Genomic DNA, 22738 nt, shown 5'->3' on the forward strand with positions numbered 1-22738 from the left:
GCGAGCGCCCCGCGCCGCCGCCGCCGCTTATATAGAGGCGGGCACGTGACGGCGCGCGGCGGCGCTCATTGGGCAGCGCACGCAGGTTGTTACAAAACCAGGCGGTTTTGTAACGCGCCGACCACGGCCCCCGGCCCGCCCGGCCCGCTGAGGGGCCGCCCGCCCGCCGCGGCCCACGGCAGCCGCCGCCGCACCGAGCCCCGGCCGAGGTCCGGCAGGGGGTGGGGGGAGCCGGCAGCGTCCCCCGGCGTGGCGGCGGCGGCGGGGGGTGGGGTGGGTCCCGGCGCCCGGCCCGGGGAGGGGTGCCCTGTCAGCGTTGGGCGGGCAGGCCGCGCCGCTGTGGCGGTCCGTGGGGCGCGGAGCAGCTCGGCGGGGCTGCCGGCCGGGAGCTAGCCCCGCACCCCCGCTCCGCCCCGCCGGGCCGGCCCGGGCACCTCCGCGGGGCCCTGCGCCTGGCACCGGCTGGGGGGCGCGTCCCGCCGGGCCGCCCGCTTACGCGCGCTGGGAAGTCGGGTCTGACCCGCGGTGACACGGCGGCGAGAGATCCCGCCTTCGGTGTTTCGGTACTCACTGTAACACTAAAGAAAAAACAGTTCAAAGCGGCTTTGAAAAAAAGAATGCCCTTTCCTGCGAGAACTGGGCTTTTAAAAGCTGCGGTCAGGCACTCAGTCGCTCTCTTTAAGTGAAACCTACGCACTAGTGAAGCTATTTCCATGTTGGCTAATCACGCTTTCAGGACAAGCGATGGGAACATTAGAAGGAAAATGTCATGTTTATTTGATCATGTGGTGTGGCAGATTGCATAGATACACCTGTCCGTGCCAGATTCCAGATAAAACAGCACATGCCCTTCGGTGTATGTTTGTTTTATTTAAGACCAGCTGTGCTGACCGCTTAGACCTGCACCTTCCTACCAGTTTTGATTATACGAAAGGATTGTGCTAGTTGTGTAACTGTGCTAAACGTAGCCTAGGGAGAAAATCACCTGTGCTGCCATAAAGTAGAAGAGGTTGTTCTAATAGTTGTTTGATTATATATTTTTTTTTTGCACTTCTACGCAGATCTACAGTTACAGTTGCTAGAAATGCCCAATATATATATACATACCTTTTCAAATACCGCAAAAATATGAGGCACTTTTCACACTGTCTTAAAATCCACTGCAGAATTTGAAATTTCTGAGGATATACTACTACTGATACTAATGGCCTCCTCACAAAGCTGAAGAGAGGGGATGAAAGAATTAATTTCCTGTTTCTTTCTTACAGAAGTGTCTGGACTCCCCAGCTCAGACTGTGAGTTAAGCAGGTATTAAGGGACAAGCCCTGCCTATGGAGTTTGAATGGACAGGACAAAGGATGGAAGGAAGGAGAGGTAATGTGACTTTTCTAAGACCTTGTTTAGAGAGGATACTTGAGGAAGTCCAGATGAACTTAGATTTAAAGTGAAAATCTAATTTAAAGCCATTTAAGTTCAGGATCTTAACTTTTAATAATATACACTTCAAATCAATAATGAGGGCTAATTTTGTGATGTTTATGTGTCTGTGTGTAGGCAACCTTAAACAGAAAGTCAGATATATACCTGGAAACAGAAGCCAGCCATCAGATCCTTCAATTGGCTTTGATTCCTATGATGCCAAGACACTTCATATCTGTCAAAAATTTGGCCTCTGTCTCTAGGGCTCTTGAATCTTTAAAAAAGAAAAAGAAAAAGTTCAACATCTAACTGTTGTTCCCAGGCAAATCCTTTAATTAGTAAAAGAAAAAGAAAAAGATTAATTGAATAACCACTGGTTTCAGTGATTCTTTCTGCCATCACTTAAGTCTGACAATAATCCAAAGTATAGCACAGCCTGCCATCAGATAATTCAAAGGTAGGACAAATGCAGCACTGAAGGTTTCAGTTGAACAATGCTTCAGAACAGCTAGAAATAATTAGCATTTGTGCTCAGAAGTATGGGGGTTTCCCACTAGACTCACACTTGCTAACATCGACTTCTTGCTCTCCAAACTTCCATGCAAGGAAAACTCATACTATAAAAGAACAACACCCTTAACGAAAAAAGAAAAGAGAAACACTTTCTTGTAGCCTTGAGGTCGACAGTTGTCTCTATTGCAAAACTATAGTCTCGGCAACCCCTCAGTGTGTTATTTTATAACCATTGTCCTGAAAACCACTATGAGTCAAAGCCTATTCAAGCGAGGGAAAGTGACATAACCACTGGTTACCAGTAGCAATGCAATGACAATCTCTCTTGCAGGGATATGCCACCAGGATTTACATAGATACATAGCAGATGCTTAAAAGAGGTAAGTCACAGTAGAAAGGCAGAGTTTCTAGCAGCACATGAAGTCAAGATAGGGAATGGCAATAGACTATAGTAGAAAATATAATCAGCATTTGTGTTCTGAAACTTCCACAGTTTCTGTTTACAATGTATGGAAGCATCTGCAGGGCTAGCTGACAGTCTGATCACTTGGGGCTGAAATGAGTCAAAAAAGCACTGTGAAATGTACTTCTGGGAGTGCTCTTACACCAGCAGGGATGTGGCTGAAACATTTCAAGAGGAAAGGGAAGCTGTGCTTATGCACTACTCCCATGGTGGAAGCTGTATGCGTAGAAGGGTTCAGAACACAGACCTTTATCCAAAGCTGGGAAACAGTTAAGACTTTATCATGGATGGCCTATGGGCAACAACTCTGTGACTTCTTAGAGGAAGAGAAACCAGCTGGCTCTGCCTCTGTTAGTTCCTGGTACGTGCGGTGGTTAGTAAACCTTAGTACTTTGTGGGGTGTGACAGGTACAGAGTGAGCTGTACAGTCTCTAATGGCAAAATATTATTTTAAAGCCAAGATACTAATTTACTGTTCGCTAGAAGTCAAACAACTACAAAATATTTGATTCTGACATCAGACCTGGCTCTGCAAAGACTATTTTAGCAAAAACAGCTGTGTAAATTGAATGTAGGTAGTCAATCTAGATATGCTGGGGTGTTTTTATATAACACATCCTGAAAGCACGGAGTTTTCATACATTCATACATATATTCATGGATTTGGAGCAGCAGTGGGTCATGAGATGCACTTGATTAGAAAGCAAGAAAAGAAAAAGAAAAAAAAAAAAACCACCAGAAACGAGAAAAGCACCCCCCTACCTACCTGCATTGTTATGAGATCAAGAATGGATTTATCCTTCACTTAAAGAGAAGTAGTTAAAGCTAGGAGGTGACTCATGCTGTAAAAGCACATCTCCCTTGTATGGTTTTTCTACAAAGGGAGGTTTAATTTCTTCCTTTTAATGACAGTGAGCACAATACTGATCTTCTTCCAGCAGTTAATGGCTGGCATAACAGGCAGTATGAGAGCATGACTACATCCCTCATCCTTCTTCTGGAGCTATAATCTGCATCACACTCTGAGACCACAAAAACAACCATCAAACCTGTTTCTTTCTCCTCTCAAACACAACTAACCCAAGTGTGAAATTCCAACCTACTACTCATGCTGACAAAGCTCCTTCTTTACTGGAAGCAGGGATGTGAAAAGTCACATCATGAATACAGCCACAGATGGCTTTTTATTTTCAAGTGCTCTGCACATGCTGTAATACTCCATGGGCAAGAATAGATTTGGACTAATGGCCCATGGAGTTGGGCCAATTAAAAACAAAACCAGAGGGAGGTCTGACCATTACGTCAGGAAGCTGTGCTAAGGTAAGGTTAGAGAACAGGAAGCAAAGGCATGTGAGGTCTGTGTTATTTTGCCACTGAATCTCTGAATGACTTCTGGCAACTAACTCTCCTTTTGCATTCTGTCTGAGACTACTCCTGCAGGCACTGGGCATCTCTGCTATTATACACATGATTTACATTGAAAAACAATCAAGTTTGATTTTAAATATATTTTGACACATTAATCTTGAAAGAAAAGGCATAATGTTCCATATATACTATAAAGGAAACGAAAGAAAATGTGTAAAGGAGAAATGTATGTTCATATGCCATGGTTGGGAAATCACTAGAATTAAGACATTCACAAATACATTATCCAGTTTAAATAAATGCATGGCACCATCAAACAGAGAATCACTAGGGTTTGTTTTTCAGGGAAAACTACCAATAGAACCTGTGAAAGGTCCTGCTGGTCCATTAACAGTGTACAATAAGAAAAAAAAACAGTGCCCTTTCCATGCAAACCTCCTGCTTTACTAATTGATAACTGACTAGTGACCAGCTTAACAAGACCTCGGGACCGACAAAGCAAGCATCCCATTCCAGCTGTATCCTTCACTGCATGATACAGAACAGAGGATTCAGTGCGTCCTTGAGGTGCAACCACGCCTAGAGTGAGATGGGTAAAATAATTTCCTTTCAGACATACCCCGATTCTTAGAAAGTTGCTTTTGTTCTGTATTGGAATGAAAGGGCTACAGTCAGAAATTCAGTGGAATTTAAATTCCAGAGTATTTTAATTGTGAAGTTAGAAGATATTTCAGTGTTGAACAAATATTTGACACGCAACTCACCACTAAGTTCTGAGAAACCTAACAATAATTGGAAAGCTCGTATTTTATCAAAACTGAGGAACTATCCACTCCCACTACCCATTTTGGTGACAATTACTGTTTTACTGGAAAACTGATCTGTCAGAGGGAAAGCCCAAATTAACCCTTCTTTTAAGTACAGAGGAACGAAATTCTGCAGTGTTTAAATACCCCTCCGTGTGCACGGTAAACCTCCAGCTGCAGTAAACTCCTGCTTAATGTGTGGAAAGACAAACTTGAGACCAAGAGGTCCATCACCCCTTGCAGAGAACATGATGAAAACAGTCAAGAAGCCTTTCCATTTCTGGAGAACATGGACAATTACTGTTACAACTGAATGAATATATTCTGTTTAGAAGGTAAAGGTATTTATGGGTTCTTCTACTCTGACCAGTCAAAAAAAATACTTTGCAAATGTCTTGAGCAATAGGTCATTTTATACCTGTGCAGTGTTCTATTTGTCTGAAAAGACTTCACTTATGGTCAAGGTACCTCTCCAGCTTGAAACCATATAAACCTAAACACTCAGAAGGGAAAGGCTGTAAAAAGGAATGTCAGAATGTATGTTTTCTTTCACAGCTTCTGATAATGTAATTCCAGAAAGAAGATGAACAAGCTTCACAAAGTGAAACCAAAAAGAAAGCACCACATTAATGCAATCTACAATCCACTTGCAGTTGTAGGAGCAAATTCAGTGTTACCTGCACACAGTAATTAAGAGGCAGTATGCATAACACCTGGAAGTTATCCATGGGTAGCCTACAAAGCAAACGGAACATGCAGCTTTCGAACCGTTTGAAATCATGGCTGATTGGTTTATTTGAAACTACAGGAGACGTTCTTGCACAGATTTTAAAAGCTTTCTGGACCACAGCTATTTAGCGGTCTTTAGGTTGGTGTAGACTGCTGTCAAAGAAGTCTCCTCTTAAAAATTATGACAATTAATTCTTTTTATGCCTGGTGTGATTCTTAGAATCCAAAAGCCAAGTCATCCTTTCCTACACAAACATCTGTGGGAGTGTAAAAGGCCTCCTGCATCCATGATTTTAATTTCAGTAGTTTTCTGCAGGGATTAAGGAAGATAAAGGCAAATTCCACAATCACAAAAAGTGAGAGAGAGAAGTATGGGTAGTGCTATTGAGGTAAAAACCCTGAAAACAGCTAGAATAAGCCAACGCTTAACAATGGTAATGGCATATACTTTCTAAACTACCTGTGGCAGCCAGATAAATCCTGGGGTTTGACTTGCACTGTTGGTGAGATACAGCTGCAGTGCCCTACAAGACTACTGCCTCCTGAGGTTTGCCATCGTCGCAGTGGCAGAGGTTTCTGCCCAGTAATAAGTCAGATGATTCTGATCACATCAAACACATCGGAAATACATGAAACGTGGCAGGCATTTCCAGCTAGAAATCTATGAGATTACTGCTACTTAGCCCATTCTGATCAACCAGATAAAGACTTGATTGCACCTTTCCACTTCTGCAGTTCCACGGAATTGGTTGTCTGTCAATATTTCTTTCTTGATCTGCAGACTTGCAATTTTCTTCAAAATTAGCCTTTAAATATCTGTAGCTATACCTCAGTCATTTAGTGAGAAGCCAGACAGCAGTTTTACTTATGCAAAACTCAAGTTCACATTTGTCATACTAGAGCACAGGAGTGTTTTTTTAATTTTATTTTTTATTTGAGATACTGCAGAGCTTTCTTATGAAACACATTGATGTGGCTTCCGGTAACAGGCTTTCAAAAATAATTAGTGATGAATCACAATCAGAAATAAATGACTCTTACATCTATTAAGACAGTTATTTAAAAAATGTTTTGATGAATCATACAAAAATGCTCGCAAGCAGCATTATACTTTTTCATAGATACTTTGTTTTTCCTAAGTCTTATGAAAAGAGCTTGTGCTTTTAACACTTGAATCAGAAAAAATATTTACAGCAGACATCATAAACGCTACACTGAAGTTCAGACAGGCAAAGTGGTGATGGTCCTCTGCCTTGCCATTCACAAAACTTGCTGAGGGTTTCAGATCTGGTCTATAAACTCCCAACCTAGAAGTATTCAGTCCTGGATCTTCAGTATGCTCCACTTCTCCAAATCATTCATTTCCTTCAGTATAAGGGCAATATTGTATCTCAGTTCTTGAAACTTTGAAACTGGCACCTGAAACAGAATATTCCAGTTAGAAAATATGAATCATCCTGTGAACTTTGATGAGGGCATGCCTATGGATAGGGAACATTCCACACTGTCAGCCCAATGTCTTAAAATACTTTTTTTTTTTTTTTTAGATTTAAGACAAAGGATTTGAGGTTAATAAAATTCAGTTAATTCAACTAAATCATCTGGGTGAAAAAGGAAAAGGAGAGTGGGAAGAAACAGAAATAACAGCTACATAGTACATTTTCTATATTGCCTGATGTGAAAAAGGAAGCACTCCAGAATGTTAACCCATAGCCGCTGTGGTAAAGTAAGAGTGTCATGCATTGGAAGGAAAGATAAAGAGGTTGTGAAAGGTTGTGGGGCCTACAGAATTCTCAAGCTACGAAGTCCAGATATCCTGCTTGTCCAAACTTGCAAAAGAAAGGAATTGAGCCTCAAAGCAAGAGACCTGGCAGCAACCTCAAGAACTGAGAGGACTAGGTACAGTCTATACATGGAAGGCAAAAGATTTTTAAATATACAGAACATTTTCAACTGCAGGAGACTAATGGAATTTCCTTTACCACTGCAAGCCCAAGAAGCCACATGGATGGAAATCTATCATCTGTTGAGATGGAGAACCACATCTGAGCATAGGCACAGACTGGGTGACCCAGGTTAACACTAGTGCAATGCACAAATGCACATGCTCACCTGAGTACCGACAGTGGTCTAGCTAGTCCCAGGCTGCTCTGCCAAGCACCGCCTAATTTACTTCTTTGACTACATTGAAGACACGCAGTTCTTTGACAGAGTCCCTTGTCATCCTTCTGCCTACTGTAGCACAGATATCAATTTTGCGAGAGGAATCTAACATCTGATTTGCATTTTCCATATGCATCAGAAATGCACAAAAAGGCATCATGTCCTTTTCACTTCTGACATATATACAAGACTCAAAATGCTGCAATTCCCACTGCTTTTTATAAAAAATTTCATTGTCAGTAGTCACACAGTCACACTGCAATTAAAAACCTAAACCAAATGTGTAACTTCTCCCTGTGGCATTCACATTTTAAAATTGTTCATAACAGAATTATCTTTTGGATTTACCATCTGACATAAGCCCTGTTAGCAGGACATTCTGAACTTGTCCAAATGAAAGGAAACTGAAATGCTGCAGACTATATTTGCTTGCATATGGTACCTTGAGCCAAAACACAGGTTTATCCCAAAGACCTACTAACTGTAGGAATACCATTCATCAGGTACAGCAATCATGTTTACAGCCAGATCTTTGGCATTCAGATCTAAGCAGCAGCAAGGTGATTCTAAGAGAAGCACGTTGTTTGCCATCAGATAGCTCCACTTCTGTGCATACTGGACAGGCACAGCAACACATCTCCACTGCAGAATAGCAAAAGGTCTTCCACAGACTTACAACCAAAAAAAAAAACCTCAACCTAAAACCAAACCAAAAACAACCAGGAACAACGGCACCAAGACTTGACATTAGATACCAGGAAATAAACCCCCAAACTGACACTTAAAGAATATATACTAGTTTTATTCTCAGAAGTGAAACTTGCCCTGTTGTAAAGGGTTAACCTGAAGTCCATGGCATCATTTAAGTTCCATGGAAGACCTCAGACGGAGCATATGGGATGTTCTGAGCTGGACTGCCCACAGAGGGGTGAATTTGCAGTGACACCCCCAACACTTTGCAGTGTAGCACAGGATTTGTGCCTTCCTCAATGGCTGCCTTCTTGTCAGCCCTTGTAAAAGTGAAATCAGTCCACCTCTTTCCACCCACAGTGCCTTGGTGCTTCCTCCAGACTACTACTAACACATGAACTGAAGCCAAAACCTTTAAGTGTTCAAATGTAACAATGCCTGCTGTGCACTGAATTCCTGTATGCACCACTATGTTATTTATAGAATAAACAGCATTCCTTTCCAAAGGTTGAAAATATGGAAGAGTTCATGCCATCTTCTGGCAAGCCTTTATGTACAGTGTCATAAATACTGCCACTGACTAATTCTGACGTAAAAAGCAAAGAGTTTTGCTTTCCCTCTAGCAGCAAGAACTGTACTGAAGAAAAAGAATAAAACTACCCCTGCCAGAGAAGAGAATGTTACCATTCTCTACCAAATGTAGGAGGCTTAGAAGCGTATCATACATTATATAAACTACCCCAGTAATTTTCCTGCCTTCAGGAGCCACCATTGGGTCTGAAGGTTACAGTTGATAACAAAACCATAATTTATAATCATACCAGATAGCAATGGTGCTTTTCAGTGATTAATATTCCTCTAACAAATGAGGCTTCATTGGCATTTCATTATATATTGTATGTGGCTATGCTGAACATGAAGGATTCCCAAGCAAACCAACCAATGATAATACATGGTTTACAAAAGCTTTAATATTTTAAACAGTAGTTCAACTTTCTAAAAAGAACTTCAAGTGCTTTCTTTTTTATTTATTATGGCAATCAGACTTACTTCAAAGCGATGAGCTGTCCCATCTGAAAGCTTCATCATCATTAAAATGGATGGTTGAAGTGCACGGGCCAGTGAACTGAAATTATTTACATTATTAGTATTACAACAATAGACATCAGCAGTGTGATGAGTACAGCACTGTACATTAACAATTTAAAATGTTCATGTAGGCTCTACATAGGACATAAGTAATTTCAATCATAGAGTCCTGTACTTGGACGGCTGGAACACAGAACTCCTGAATATACGAGTTCTGTCTTATTTACCTCAGTATTGAGACTAAAATTTTTTTTAATAGTTTAGTAACTGCAAATTTAGGAGCATTTTCATTTTACATAATAATCAATTTAGTGGAACTATGTCAGGGATAAGAGCTGACCAAGTACTGCTACTAATAACGCACAGTTTTCTTATGCAGTTTACCATGTTGCACTAATTCTTTCCATCCCTTTATACTTTCAACTGCCATCTCATTTGGGGAATTAAGCTCTTCCAGTCTTCATGATAAATTTGTGGGTTGTTATTTTATTTGATGACCCGAAGAGGGGAAATGAGTCATTCTTGCGTGGCTTCCACTAACCAATGTTGCCAAAGCCTGCTCAGGTACTGACAGGCATTACAGCCTCTTCGCAGAGGCCGTTACTGGATGATAAAACAAGAAATCCCAGGGGGAAGGTTGACTGGAAAGGAAAATAAGATGAAGGAAAATAGAAAAGGATAATGTATTGGTGCTGTGTTGTTTGGAAAACAAGTCATGGGATTTGCATGCAGCTTTTAAGCATTGTGCCTGAGGATGTTTTTGTGTATATTTTGCTCTCTTACAGGTACAGATTTTTTCTTCACAGTGCTATCTGTGTGGTGCTTACACCACTGCTCATCTGACAGTCACCTGAACTAGTAGCTTGTGGCCATTGCAATTTTCACTTAGGAGCCTTTTCTCTTGATTTCAGGAAGACTATCCATGGAAGGATATTCTAATTCAGGAAGATTACATAACCACAGGCCTCCCAACTATGGCAGCAGAGAGACTACACTCTCCCTTGGATGCAGGTATTCATGAATACAATATGAGGTCACTCGTGCTAACAATTTACGCTACTGAAAAACACTGAATCATCTTCCAGTTTCTTTCAACTCAATCTGTCTTGGTTAGAGCTAGACAAAGACCAGGAACAGCACACACAACAGGTTTCCAGTTCCTTCTGCTCTACCCACAGATCCATCCCCCAGCTGCCTCTGCTGTGGCAGGTGGCAAGAAGCTATTCACTGCAGGCACAGACAGGATGATCACAAAGGCCTTTCTTTACTCCTTACTTTGTGGGGAAAAAAAACGCAAACCCCGAACAAAACAGCAACCCCCCCCAAACAACAAAAACCCCCAAACCACCACCAAAAACCTAGGAGGTAGATCAATGACCAATTGCTTAACCATGGCAGTGTAAAAGTGCTGTTCTGAAGCCTCTCTTTGTAGAATCCACAGCAGACTGTACAGGTGATGGAAAGTAATTTTACTTAATGTGTGCAACAGAAATGGTAGTCCACTTGAGAAGTTGAATAGATTTCCCTCCCCTGCTCTGGTGTAACTGAGAGCTTGGCTGGCTGTGTGAGGCTCAATCCATCTGATTCATTGCATCACCTCTGAGGACCTGTGTGGTTGTATTGGCTCCGCTAAGTTTTAAAATACTGTAAGAGAGACTCAAAGTTTGAGTGAAATATTTCTAGCACAGAGGTTTTAGAGATCAAAACAAATAAGGAGCCTAAAATGTATCATTAGTAGAAGACAAAGGCTGCAGCCTGTTGGCAGGTCATTGTTAATAGCAGTAACCTGTACATAAATCAACTTCCACACTGTTCAGAAAATTCCCTCCTATCTTACCATTGAATGCTACGTGCCAATCCCCAACAAGATATATTTTAACACTCTTAACATTTTTAAGCAGCAAGAAGTCAGTTTAACCTTGGCCAAAAAAAGAATTTCTAGGGTTACTCAGGATTCTCTTTTATACCTTGTGGATATAGCTACGTCCACTCTCCACTTCAAGTCCTGGATGCTTGGCAACCTACTTCCTTGTATCAGAGCTGTGCCTTCGGAAGTGGGCCGCCTACAGAGTAAATCAGAAATGAGAGACTGAAATGCAAATTCATAAAAGAAACAACAATTTAAAGAGAAAATAAGATTCCTCAAAACCAACCTGTCCAGAAATTGCTTCTGTCCTGCATCTACCCTCATTTAGAGAGGTCTGAATGAGTGGAAGTTTTGTGTATTTAAGACAGCTGTGTCCAGGTTGCCCACTTATCCTACACTTAAAACCTTGTTAAAAAGTCCAAGTTAAAAAAAAGAGACCAAGTGACTCTGTGTAATTCCAGTAAACTGATGTCACTATAAAGTTTACTAAGAGTCATTGTGGTGGCTGACATATCTATTATTTCAATTATACGCAGCTGTGAGGTATAGAAAGGTCTCTGCAAATATAACTTTACTTTCATGCAGATTCAACAGGAACAAGCAAGCAGGAATGAGACAGGTGACTTGAGCAAAAAAGTTGCAATACGGTCACTGTGCTCTTTCAGCAGAAAGCACCTAGTATTAGCAAGCAGCAATGTTTTAAAACATAAGAATGTTAGAGTGTACTTTGAAGCATACTTAAAAAAAAACCTCACAAACACCACCACGGTGGTTCTTGTTAATGCAACATAATTTACAAAATCTAAGTTCCTTACATAATGTTCACCGCCAACTCCAGCACAACATTCAACATTTCTGTCTAGTCTAATGTGTATGAAGCCAGGGACTTCACCTATTACTTATATTGCAGGAAGAATCAGGCTGATCAAGCCTCAGTTTATTTCTGTAAGGAAATACAGTTGACAGCAATTAAACTTCAGATGGTTGAGAATTTAAAAATTTTAACAGCATCTTAAGCTCTGGGTAAATAAACAAGCCAGATCTGATACAGACATAACAACCATCCATTTTTAGATATATATCCTGAAATATCTTCAGAATGAGGTCATTCAGCTGGTCCATTTGGGAGCTAGTCTGGACTTCATGTTACTTAGCGTATTTATATATTAAAAAAAAATATATAATTTTTGCTAAGCATCCCATGTCTCTGCAAGTTATTTATGGTACATTTCAAAGCTACTCTAGTACTCCCATTAAGGGCAGGATAAGAAATGTTACATCCTTCATCCATGGTGCTAGACATAATCTAATTACAGACTTTACATCAGAAAGGAATCCTCTCTCAACAAATCAAGGCCTGCAGGAATGATAGTCTAACATGCCTACTCAGATTCTTGTGTGCAAGTTAGCTGGTGCCTTTAGAAACTGCCCAGGAAGATTAATGGGCTGACAGGCTGAGAGCCTCCGATTCTCTTGCATTAGCAAAGGCAATATAAGAAAGAATTTATCCTTTTTTTTTGGGGGGTGTGTGTGTGTTGGGTGGTGTCATAAGTGACACACATTCCTAATAGTATGGTAAAGGAATGAGCAGGAAAAAATAGATCAGCTGGTTCTTACTCACTGTCAAAATTGCAAAAATAGGATAAGATGCCAGCAAAAGTATTAAAAATGGATTTTTCTGGGTTATCTAGCTCATACTGAATTTTTGATCAGATGCTAATACTTCTTTTACCATCACAATCATATATATTTACAACTCAATAAGCATATGTATGATTCAGTGTTACATTTAAGATTATAAAAGCAGATCTGTCTAGAAATCAAATCTGAGGTGCTCTTCTCTGGTCTCAAAACACAGAGCAAGATTACACTGGATAATCACAGCTTTCAAAATGAGAAAAAGCTAAATTTTCCAGCATCGTGATTTCACAGTAGAAAACAGACAATCATGCATGCTTCAAATGACATCTAAATTTATCTTCTTTCTCCACTGCAAACAATATTTCCACTTTGCAACCATGAATTTTGCATTCTTAACACCTATAATTCAAACAGAAGAGCAAAGAAAAGATGAGAAGGCTGAATTTATTTTTACTCCAAGAACCTTTAGCTTTAAGCCAAGATCTTAACCAAGGAAATGAAAAATATTTTTAACTTTGGTAGCAGCATTTAGACCCTTGTGAGGGTAACTGAAAAACCACAACTATGATCACCAGAATTCCTTGCAGAATATCTGGAGCAGCACTGGGTTAGTGATGCTATGTGCTGAGTGACCTCAAGTTTCAGGAGGGAAGTTTTGCATATGGAAAAAGTTCAAGCAATTTCTAGATGTAGATTAAGCTAAATATGACTGAACGGAGGACCATATAGAAAAAAGGAATGCCTGGAACAGACAGAACAGATAGCCTGTTCAAAAAGTTCCTGATTTAATACTTCCTCTAGAGCTACTGATGTATACTGCTTTGAAAATGACTTACAGCTAGCAGAGCACTTGATATCTCATACATGACATCAAGTTACTCAGTGTGAATTCCCCATTCAACTGTACATTAAGACTTGAATAAATGCTATCCGAGAAAGCTTTCATGAACCACAGCATATAGAAGGCATATGTAGCTTGCCTCTCAACAAAGTAAGTCTTTCACTTTTGCTCTAACTTGCAATGATAATGATGATAAAAATGCTTAATTCTACAATGCATTTTTCATCTGTAGGTACTGTTGCACCTTACAGAGTCTATAGAACATTATAGAAACTGATGGGCAATGATCACAGAAAAACGGAGAGTTGGTATGAAGGCTACCTACTGCACATATATAGCCATGAATGATTGACATCATGTTATGTCGAATCAGAATAATGGGACAAAACTTGTTCTCATTAATTTAGAGAATTTTGCTGTTCTTTCAGTAGGCCTGGGATTTTTTTCAGCAGAGCTCTGTGCAATCCATCTGACTGCACAATGCATGACACATGAAGATACTAACCTGTTACCAAAGACTATGCTGGAGAAGTCCACAATGAAATCTTCCGGTATCCTTAAAGAGCAATACAAAATAGCTAAGTTTTTTGTAACCAAAAATATACAGCCTCAGCTACAACACCCCACCCCCACACCCCTCAAAACTATTATAGAAAACAAAAAATGAATTGCCATCAGCTCTTACATAAGCACTTTGGTATTGATTCAGTCTAGGCTCTCAAAAGAACAGCCTATGTTTTTATATCAGGAACCCTAAAAACTGTATCACATGTTCCTGTCATACCTAGTATGGCAACAGTAAGTTTCAAAAGAACCCAGTATTTGCTTAACTTCTCTCAGTAAAGTCAAGAAAAGTTTTCCTGATGGCTCTGACTAGTGCAGAAGGCAGGCCAGCAATGCATACTGTCAAAAATCCCAAACCTATACATTTTGTTTCACTTTCAACTGAAGTGTAATGAAAAGAAGACAGAATGAACTGCTCCCTCAAAAGTAAAACCAGAGGCCCTCGTAGCTCAGATTACTTACAAAAGGAGCATATCTAACATGGGGAGGAGAAGCATAAATTTGATGGGGACCATGAGAACTGGTTGAATAGACTAACTCACACTCCACCCACTTAAGCCTCTCCACTACTCTACTCCTCTGACGCTGTTGTTGCCTTACAAACAAGCTGCTCTTGATTTTCAGTTCAGTGTATCAGGCTGCGAACTGCACAGACTGCAGAGCAAACACTATCCATTCAGCTGCCTTCGCCACGGGGACAGTAACCTCCTACAGAGAGGCAGGTTGGACAAGTGGGAGAAGTGACTACTGCTGCCACAGTTAATCCAGCACTCAACATAAATCAGTGCCCAGAGACATTACTCACTAGTGGCTTGAGACACACAGCAGTATAGCAAAGAAAGATCAAAGCAAACAAGAAAGTCACCTGTCCTAAAGGGCTTACAGTGTCTAATGATGGGAGAAAAAACAACTCATCAACTCGTACAGTGGGAAGATGAAACAGCAGCTGAGCTAGAATTCTTAATGGAACAAGCAGGGTTCAAACACATTTTAAAATGGTGCTTGGGTAAAACTGAATTCATATTAGCAAGGTAGTTATCTGAGGCAAACTGGGAAGTGAGGAGGAGGGATTAGACAGTGCTTTTTTGGCTGCATATGTCTGTCTGTCTTTCAGAAGAGACAAGACTATTTCTGCAAACATTACTTATAATGTCTGTGCAAGCGCATCACTTAACCCATCCTGATGATGACCGAGTATCCTCTGCATGTAGCAGAATAGCTGGAGACGGGGGGTTGTAATATGATCATTATGACACCTATCACAATATTTGCTCAACTGTAAGAGCAAGTGTTACTAAAACAGAAACATTAATACTGCCTTTAAGGTAGCATTATTTTTGCTGTGCAGTTCATGATTTTGCTGAAAATTCTGCTCCTGGCACAAGCAGCTTATATGAGGTCAGTCACACACTAAACAGATCAGACAGAGAACATAGCACAGCTCAAGCCTGAGCTACAAATGGCAATCAGTTTTCTACGGAACATTCTGAGGAAGGGACTCAAAGGGCAAGGAAGGCATGAAGATGTCTTAATCGCACGTTATTGGCCTGAGCCATACACTTATTGAACAACCTGAGAGGGAAGGGAAAAAATAGCACCCACAATTCAGAGTGAATTTATTCTCACTGGGTCAGCCAGTCAGGTCAAGAAACAGGGGATACAGAATGGCAACCCTGTGAAACCAGTGGTACTGATCTAATTAATCAGAAGTGGGCATGTCTCACATCCTCTCTCTCCACCAAAACTAGAAGCCAAGACCAGCTGCATCACCAGGAAGGTGAGAATTACAAGGCTATATGGGTGGTATTAGTCCAATTTTCAGCTTCACTGAAGGAAAAAAAATAGAATGATGGAGAGGTGAATAAAAGGTAGCCTGGCTCAGAGCTAAAACCTTTTAAAAGACGACACAACAAAAAAAGAGAAATAAGCCACTTTTCTGCCTTAAAATGCAAAATACCTGACCAAACACTGGGTGCTAATAATGCTAAAACACTGCTGTTCAACCAAATACATGTGTTCTTCATGCACATGACCACAGACTGAGCCAAAGAAGTCACTGCAGAAGGATAAGTGTCTGAATGTAATTAGCAGGTGTCTTAAAAACAAGCAGATATTTCATCTTCAGACTCAAGTGCATTGGGAAACATAGGAAATTACATTTCCCATAGGAATCAAAGATGCTAAAGGTGCTACTGAATTTACTAAATATCATGCCTTGAGAGTAGAATAAGCTATTTAGTATTCTAAAAAGTTTAGCCACAAGGTGAAGAGAGCTACTCACAGGAAATAAAGACTGTCAGAGATGGAAGACAGGAAAAGTCCCAATACTGTGAGAACCATGGAAGTATAGCAGCAACGAGCAGCAACATAAAACATACAAGTCTGCAAGTAACACAAATGCAGTTACCTGAACTATTGCTGCTATATCAGTCATGTTAACCAGAACAACGATAAAAAAAAATTCTCAGGATAGAAAAGACATTAAAAAGATCACCCAGATTGAAAAGTGTCTTCATAGTTCCATGAATAAACCATAAGGTGAGAAAAAAACAACCACCAACTACAAAAGTGTAAGGCATCAAAGTACGGTGAAACAACAAGGACAGGAGCCTGGGAGTCTGTATTTCTGAACAGAGCCAGTGTACTCCAGTGTACAGCCAGCGACCTCCAGCAGCCCTGTACACCGACTATCTCCACTGCTCAACAGGGGAATGTTCACCCGCCCCCAGAGAACTTGGCATGGAGCTTTCAGTGCTCCTCACTATTCCGTAATCACACTGAACACACTCTGTGTGCACCTCAAAGAACTCCCTCTGGGTCAAAAGCGATTCATCAGCTTCTTACTGACCTACTTTAACCTGGGTGTGAACTCCATGACGTGGCAGAGGAAGCAGCTTGCATTTTAGCTCACAAGACAAAAGCCAGGCCACACTCCAGCACTGAGCTGCAGACAGAATTCTAGCAACTAGCAAGGCACCTTTCATCATGGCCCCAGTCACACCTTTCACCGATTACACGTCTAAATCCGCAGCTTTAATTTGCCTGAAGTTGCTCATAAAGTGAATAATGCTTATGACTCTGTAGAACGGAGTCTGAGGAGAAAGCCAATGTGCAGGTTAACCGACAAAAAGGGATGAAAAAAGAATTAGAAACGTATCTATGTATTTCTCCTAGGTAACAATCAGAATGCTAAGAATTACGGGAAATGAACATTTTAAAATAATTGAGCCTTGGTGCAAAGGTTTCTCTATAGATGAAAACATTAGCTGCTGTCACTCTCTCATTGCTACTGAAGACGGAAATAAGGGAAAACCTATAAAAATTATTAGCATCTGCTGTCTAGTTTTTAGGATATGAAGGTCAATTCAGAGATACTCTGAGCAGACTCATACAGACTTGGACTAATTTGTAACAAATGTTATGTATGCTTCCTCGGGTAACGGGCAGGAGAGATCGTAGCTGAACACGGTGATGGGATTTCATGAGCGTTATATCACTGGCTTTTGACAGAAGCAAAGAAGTAGGGCAATTTCTTAGCATCTGAAATGTTACCACCGTCTTACCAAACATGTTAAAAAATATTGCAGGGCAAGGTGGGGATGGCAGAGAGAAGGTCACTCACATTTGCATAACCTACATTATGGACTAAATTAGACCAGTGTCCCCAGCATGTGAAATTTACTGCTCATGCTCAGTGCTAAATGAAGTCTTACACAACACCTGTTTTTTTCCTCTGGCTTCACATGACATTTGGCAACAGATGTATTGTGTGTTATTTACAAGTAATTTTTATGCCAACTTTGTTGTGTAAAAAAGTTGGTTCAGGGAAACAGTTACTATGAAAAAGCAGACAGATTAAAAAACCCAGGCATACCTGAGCTCCTTTAGGTCTTCCTTAAAAACCTAGAAAGACAAGGAAGGTGAAATTTTACAGGATGTAGTCTTGAAAGATGATTTCTTATCTAGCGAATTAATTGTGGTTAATAGCTTGGTATCTCTCCCCAAAAGTTTTAGTCCTCAGTGGTAGTAGTTCTGAAATGACAGGTTACATATTGAGAAGAATTCCCAGAAGTGTTCAATCAAGTTGTGAGAAACTAAATCTCTTGGAAGCCTTTATTTTTGAAAACGACATCCTGCCATTTTTTTTATGTAGTCATCTATAACAGGTTCTTCTTTTAGAGTAATTATGTGCCCTTATTTCAAACGTTTTGCAGTAACTTGGTTAAACAATGACAACAGAAAGGAAGTGGCAAAAAGATAAACTCTGAATACTAAAAGCATACTTTCACTATGTGTCCTGCACTATATGAAGTTTCCCAGTATGTGCAGGTAAATATGAAAACAGTATCTTAAACAAGAGAGAGGTGCTGGAAACCCTGAACTGGTTCACTCACATAAAAATGAAATGAGAAAAGAGAAAAGAAAATATGTAAGGTAAAGTAACATGAAAAGGGGAAAAAAATAGCCATGGAGAAGGGATAGGGGTTGGGAACATGGCAGATACATAAACGTTCACACTGAACATCCATAGCGTAAGCAGAAATAGCACTTTCTCCCAGTTCCACTATCTGGCTTTGACCATAAGACCTTCCTTCCCCCAGGGCAGGAGTATGAAGAAAGGCAAGCAAACAGATATGAGAAATGGCAGGTGTGGACAACATGAGCAGTATGTGCGGACACACAGTTGGGGTAAGAGAGAGACTTGATGCCAGTGAAATAACACTTTGCAATGGTTTCATTTGGAGTTTTAATTTAAGAGTGAAAACAAACATGCACAGTAAAGATGCTGAAGCAGAAAAAGATACAGGAATCTCTTTCCCAAAGCTTAAATACTCTTCCAAAAAGCTCACTGTAAGTCTATCCAACAAGTAAAATAATAAGCTCTAGATTTGTAACAGTTTCCTCCAACCACTTTAACTTGGAGCAACGTTTTTATGTGCAGCTCCCACCCTGGCAAATAGGATTTAGATGGTAACTTGCATCTGATGCAGCTTTTAACTTAATCAGGAAACCAAGTATTCCCAGAACTTACTTCTTGCTTGAAAGTTGATAAGGGCAGTCTCAGTGCTTCTCGGAGAAGGGTGTACATGCCAGAAATGAGGAATGCAATTTGCTCTTCTGAGAGATTCGTGCTTTCTGCAATCAGCTTGACAGATTCCTTGCAGTCTTTTCCTTCCAATGCATTAACAGCAACTGCGAATAAGAATGCAAAGCAAGTTCCCTTTAAAAAGAGCAACACCTGGAGACCATGAACATAAACATGTCTATGATTTTACTTGGCTTAATGAACTGACTTTTTTCTTGACATGAAACTGTTGCTTCAGGTCTCCATAAATACATCCACCAGCCCAGGTCAGTTTCACAACACTTTACCCAGAGAACTTCAGTGGATTAAGCTTTTATATTGTACAATGAAGATGTTTTCACTGTTGAAATTTGTTCTAGTGGGATAATGCAAGAAAGATTAAAAAATTCTTCGCTCACAAGTACAAATCCAACTTGAGATTCTATCAACAAACTTGTTCATGTTACAAATCTGTTTACAGCTATATTACACTTCTGATACACAGGATAAGAAAGGATTGAGAGTAAACAATTCAACACTGTTCTCCAACATTTTACATAATTAATTTATCTTGCAATGTCTGCAGAGACTAAGGATTAAATGAGCAAGGAGAAAAAAATTAAACTTCAAGTCTTGTAGTTGGCACAACTGCTGATAATACAAACTTCAAAGGAAACAACTGTTAACGCATGTGGCACTATTATATGCTGACAACTAGTGTGGGTTTATCTCACTCTTCATCGTTCAGTTCTTCTCCCTTTTTTCCACCTATGCACTGGCTTATGTAAATTTTTGTTGTCATGTCCGCCTCAGTTCTGCGTTCTGATCAGTGCGGATAGACTACTGGAGCCACAGGAAGCACCACCATGGGTGAAAAATAAAAGATTACTGACACCATCCCATTGCAGGATCGGGGCATTAGATTAGTCATTTATAACGAGCCTTATTAGTGCTGTGAATAAAACACAAAAAGTGTTACTGAAAGCCAACAGTAAGAGATTAGCTTAACACTAATGGGGTGGGGAGGAGGGAAACAAAAAAGAGTTTCAATCAAACTGCCAGTCTTCCTTTTGGTATTAGGTGAGTTCCACTAGCTACTATCTTCTAATTCTGGACAAAATCTCTTTGTTTTTCACATTTTTAAATGCACACCAAATTCAGTGGCAAGTCTTGGATCGTTTACGTGGCTGACTGAATTTGTCCGGGGCTATCTGTGTGGCAGATTTTGCACAGAGTAGTTAGGATGTGCAAGGTGCTAGTACCAGGCTTTCCATGCTGTCTGAAAAAGACTCAGCTCTACAACCAAACTGACATTGAGAAGAGTCTACTGGAAAGGCCAAATACAGATCAGCACTGAAGCCTGTCTAGTAGATGATGCACAGAGCAGGAAACAGGTTGCTGTCTACTTACCTACTTAAATGCAACTTTGATTTGTTTCTTTGAAGAACAACAGGTGGCCTACAGTTTTAAACTAAGCAGCTTTAATGACAGTATCAGTCTTCTTTCTGTTGACCAGCCCTAACACTGCTTAAAAATCCATGTCCTCTTTTATAAACTACTAGCATTACTCTAGAATACAAGATTTTTTTTCACTCAGCATAGCTCAGAGAACTCAGAAATATCAGCAACAAAACAAATATTCCAACAGTCAACCTGAGGGAGAAAAAAAAAAAAAGAATAGCCCCAAAACATCCCAAGAAAATCTCACTTGCTCCTAATAGAAGATGCCTGCAGTCTCAAACTTACACTTGCAGTTTAGGAGAGCCTGCAATAACACTGGTTGGATAACACAGAGTTAATGGCATATGATGTTTTTCCATTGTGAGCCAAGGAAGCATATAAAGCAGCATCTCATTTTTATATTGGTGATTGTTTAGTAGTAGAGCAACAGCCTCAAAAAACTAACTGGGTGCAAGCACCCCTGTGATTTTGATGCCCTGTGTTGAAATCCATCATGTCTTCAAAGACTACTAAACCTTCATGGGAAAAAACGCTGTTGGACCAGCTGTGGATGCCAGAGCAGCAGCAGCAATGACGAGGGCAGACCCCTGCCAGCCCAGCGCCGTGCGGGGGCTGCCTCCCCCGGCCCCGGCATGGCCCCCCTGGGCGCACCAGTGTGGCAGGGCCACCCGCTGCGGCTGCACGCTGCTCGGAAGGGCTCTGCTCCCCTGCAGCAGGCAGCATTTACTGCACACCTCGACGCAGGCGCTAATTTACACCGAAATTCAACCCAGATGGGGTTTAGGAGACGGTCAGCCTTCCTGGTGCGGACACAGCTTTTCAGTCTCCGTTGTCCCTGCATTAGACAGCAAATACGGTTCAACATCTGTATGTGCTTTTGTCCCAAATGCCTCTGCCTATACGTAGCTTTATTGCTTTCAATTGTGTCAAGGAAACCTTGGGTACATTGCTCCGTTCCTGACACTCTGCAGCAACGCTTCCAAAGACAAACCAGCTACCGGGTGCTTTGAGCCCTTATTGACTCAAACCTGGAAGAAAAAGCCTGGAAAGAGGTTACTGAGCATGTAACTGGCCGGGAGAACGTGCACAGATGGGTTGCAGCACCACGCCGTGCCACGCAGCAGCTGGTCTCCTCTGCCACAAACAAGCTGCCCGCTCAGCTCTTGGGTCATTCTGTGATTGTTTTCCACGCTCAACAGAGGAACTTGGATTTTGGTGGTCAAAGGTGCCCAGAGAAAGTCTCAGCTGTCTTGCCTTAGGCACAGGGTAAGGCCTCACGGACAAAACCCACATCAATCAGTCATTTCCAATCTGACAGCCCCAACCTCTGCAAGACACGTGCATGCTCGGGTTCCGTTATTGCACGTTACGGAAATATCCGTGGGGCCTCTGACTCTCGCCTGCCCCGCACAGCCTGGCACCGACCCGCTGGGCCCCAGGGATGACAGGGATGCCTGTAACAGCCGGGGCCACCCACTGCTGCAGACGGCCCTTGCTGATTTTCACGGATTTTACCCAATTTTCGGATACAGCCGAGACAACCCATCGCTGAACGTGACCCTCCGCCACAGCTCCCGGCAGGGAGAAGCAGTGGGAAGCGCCCCGGCAGCGCGGCAGCCCTGCCCGCGCGTCGCGGCCTGCGAGAGCGGGCCCTGCAGCCGCCCGCGCCCCCCGAACGGCACCCGCGGCTGCCCCGGGGGGCGCATCGCCCCCGCCGGCTCTGCCTGGGAGCCCCGGCCCGTTCCGTTCCCCCGGTCCCGGGCTCCCCGCCGGCCCCGCGCCCAGGCCCCACCTCTGAGCAGCCGCCGGAAGGTCTCCTTGCCTATGTCCTGCACGCCCCGGGCCATGGCCTCCACCTCGGCCGGCACTCGCGGCCCCAGGAAGCCGCCGCCGCCGCGGCCCCCGCCGCTCTCGCCGTGCCCGTAGGCCGCCGCCGCCGCCTTGCCCACCGCCGCCGCCATAGCAGCGCGGCCCTGCCCCGGGCGGGGCGGGGGGCAGTGTAGGCGTGGGCCGCCCTCCGCCGCGGCAGGGGGCGCTGTGGCGGCGCGGGGCGCAGGGC

General features: G+C 42.1%; 1 protein-coding gene and 1 long non-coding RNA gene across 2 annotated transcripts; one reads left to right on the forward strand and one right to left on the reverse strand.

The window, feature by feature from the left end:
* Window positions 1-1110: 1110 nt before the first annotated feature.
* LOC121097442 lies at window positions 1111-9163 on the forward strand. Its single transcript, XR_005830959.1, has 2 exons — window positions 1111-1374; window positions 6846-9163. It is a non-coding gene; the product is annotated as an uncharacterized LOC121097442 (long non-coding RNA).
* On the reverse strand, window positions 6190-22658 carry COMMD5 (COMM domain containing 5). Its single transcript, XM_040614455.1, has 7 exons — window positions 22472-22658; window positions 19186-19346; window positions 18028-18056; window positions 14095-14145; window positions 11208-11303; window positions 9202-9277; window positions 6190-6717 (listed from the first exon to the last, which is right to left on the reverse strand). The coding sequence occupies exons 1-7, from the start codon at window positions 22638-22640 to the stop codon at window positions 6616-6618; spliced, it is 684 nt and encodes a 227-aa protein (XP_040470389.1). The 5' UTR covers window positions 22641-22658; the 3' UTR covers window positions 6190-6615.
* Window positions 22659-22738: the final 80 nt, after the last annotated feature.

Source organism: Falco naumanni, chromosome 14 (assembly GCF_017639655.2).
Source record: "Falco naumanni isolate bFalNau1 chromosome 14, bFalNau1.pat, whole genome shotgun sequence".
In the NCBI taxonomy this organism is placed as follows: domain Eukaryota; kingdom Metazoa; phylum Chordata; class Aves; order Falconiformes; family Falconidae; genus Falco; species Falco naumanni.

What these genes read in the sequence shown, in the direction of transcription:
- COMMD5 (XM_040614455.1), bottom strand. Translation starts at nt 22,640, where the DNA reads ATGGCGGCGGCGGTGGGCAAGGCGGCGGCGGCGGCCTACGGGCACGGC. An exon ending in CTTCCGGCGGCTGCTCAGAG is followed by an intron (nt 19,347 to 22,471) that starts GTGGGGCCTGGG and finishes TCTTATTCGCAG; the next exon opens with TTGCTGTTAATGCATTGGAA. An exon ending in TATCAACTTTCAAGCAAGAA is followed by an intron (nt 18,057 to 19,185) that starts GTAAGTTCTGGG and finishes TTGTCTTTCTAG; the next exon opens with GTTTTTAAGGAAGACCTAAA.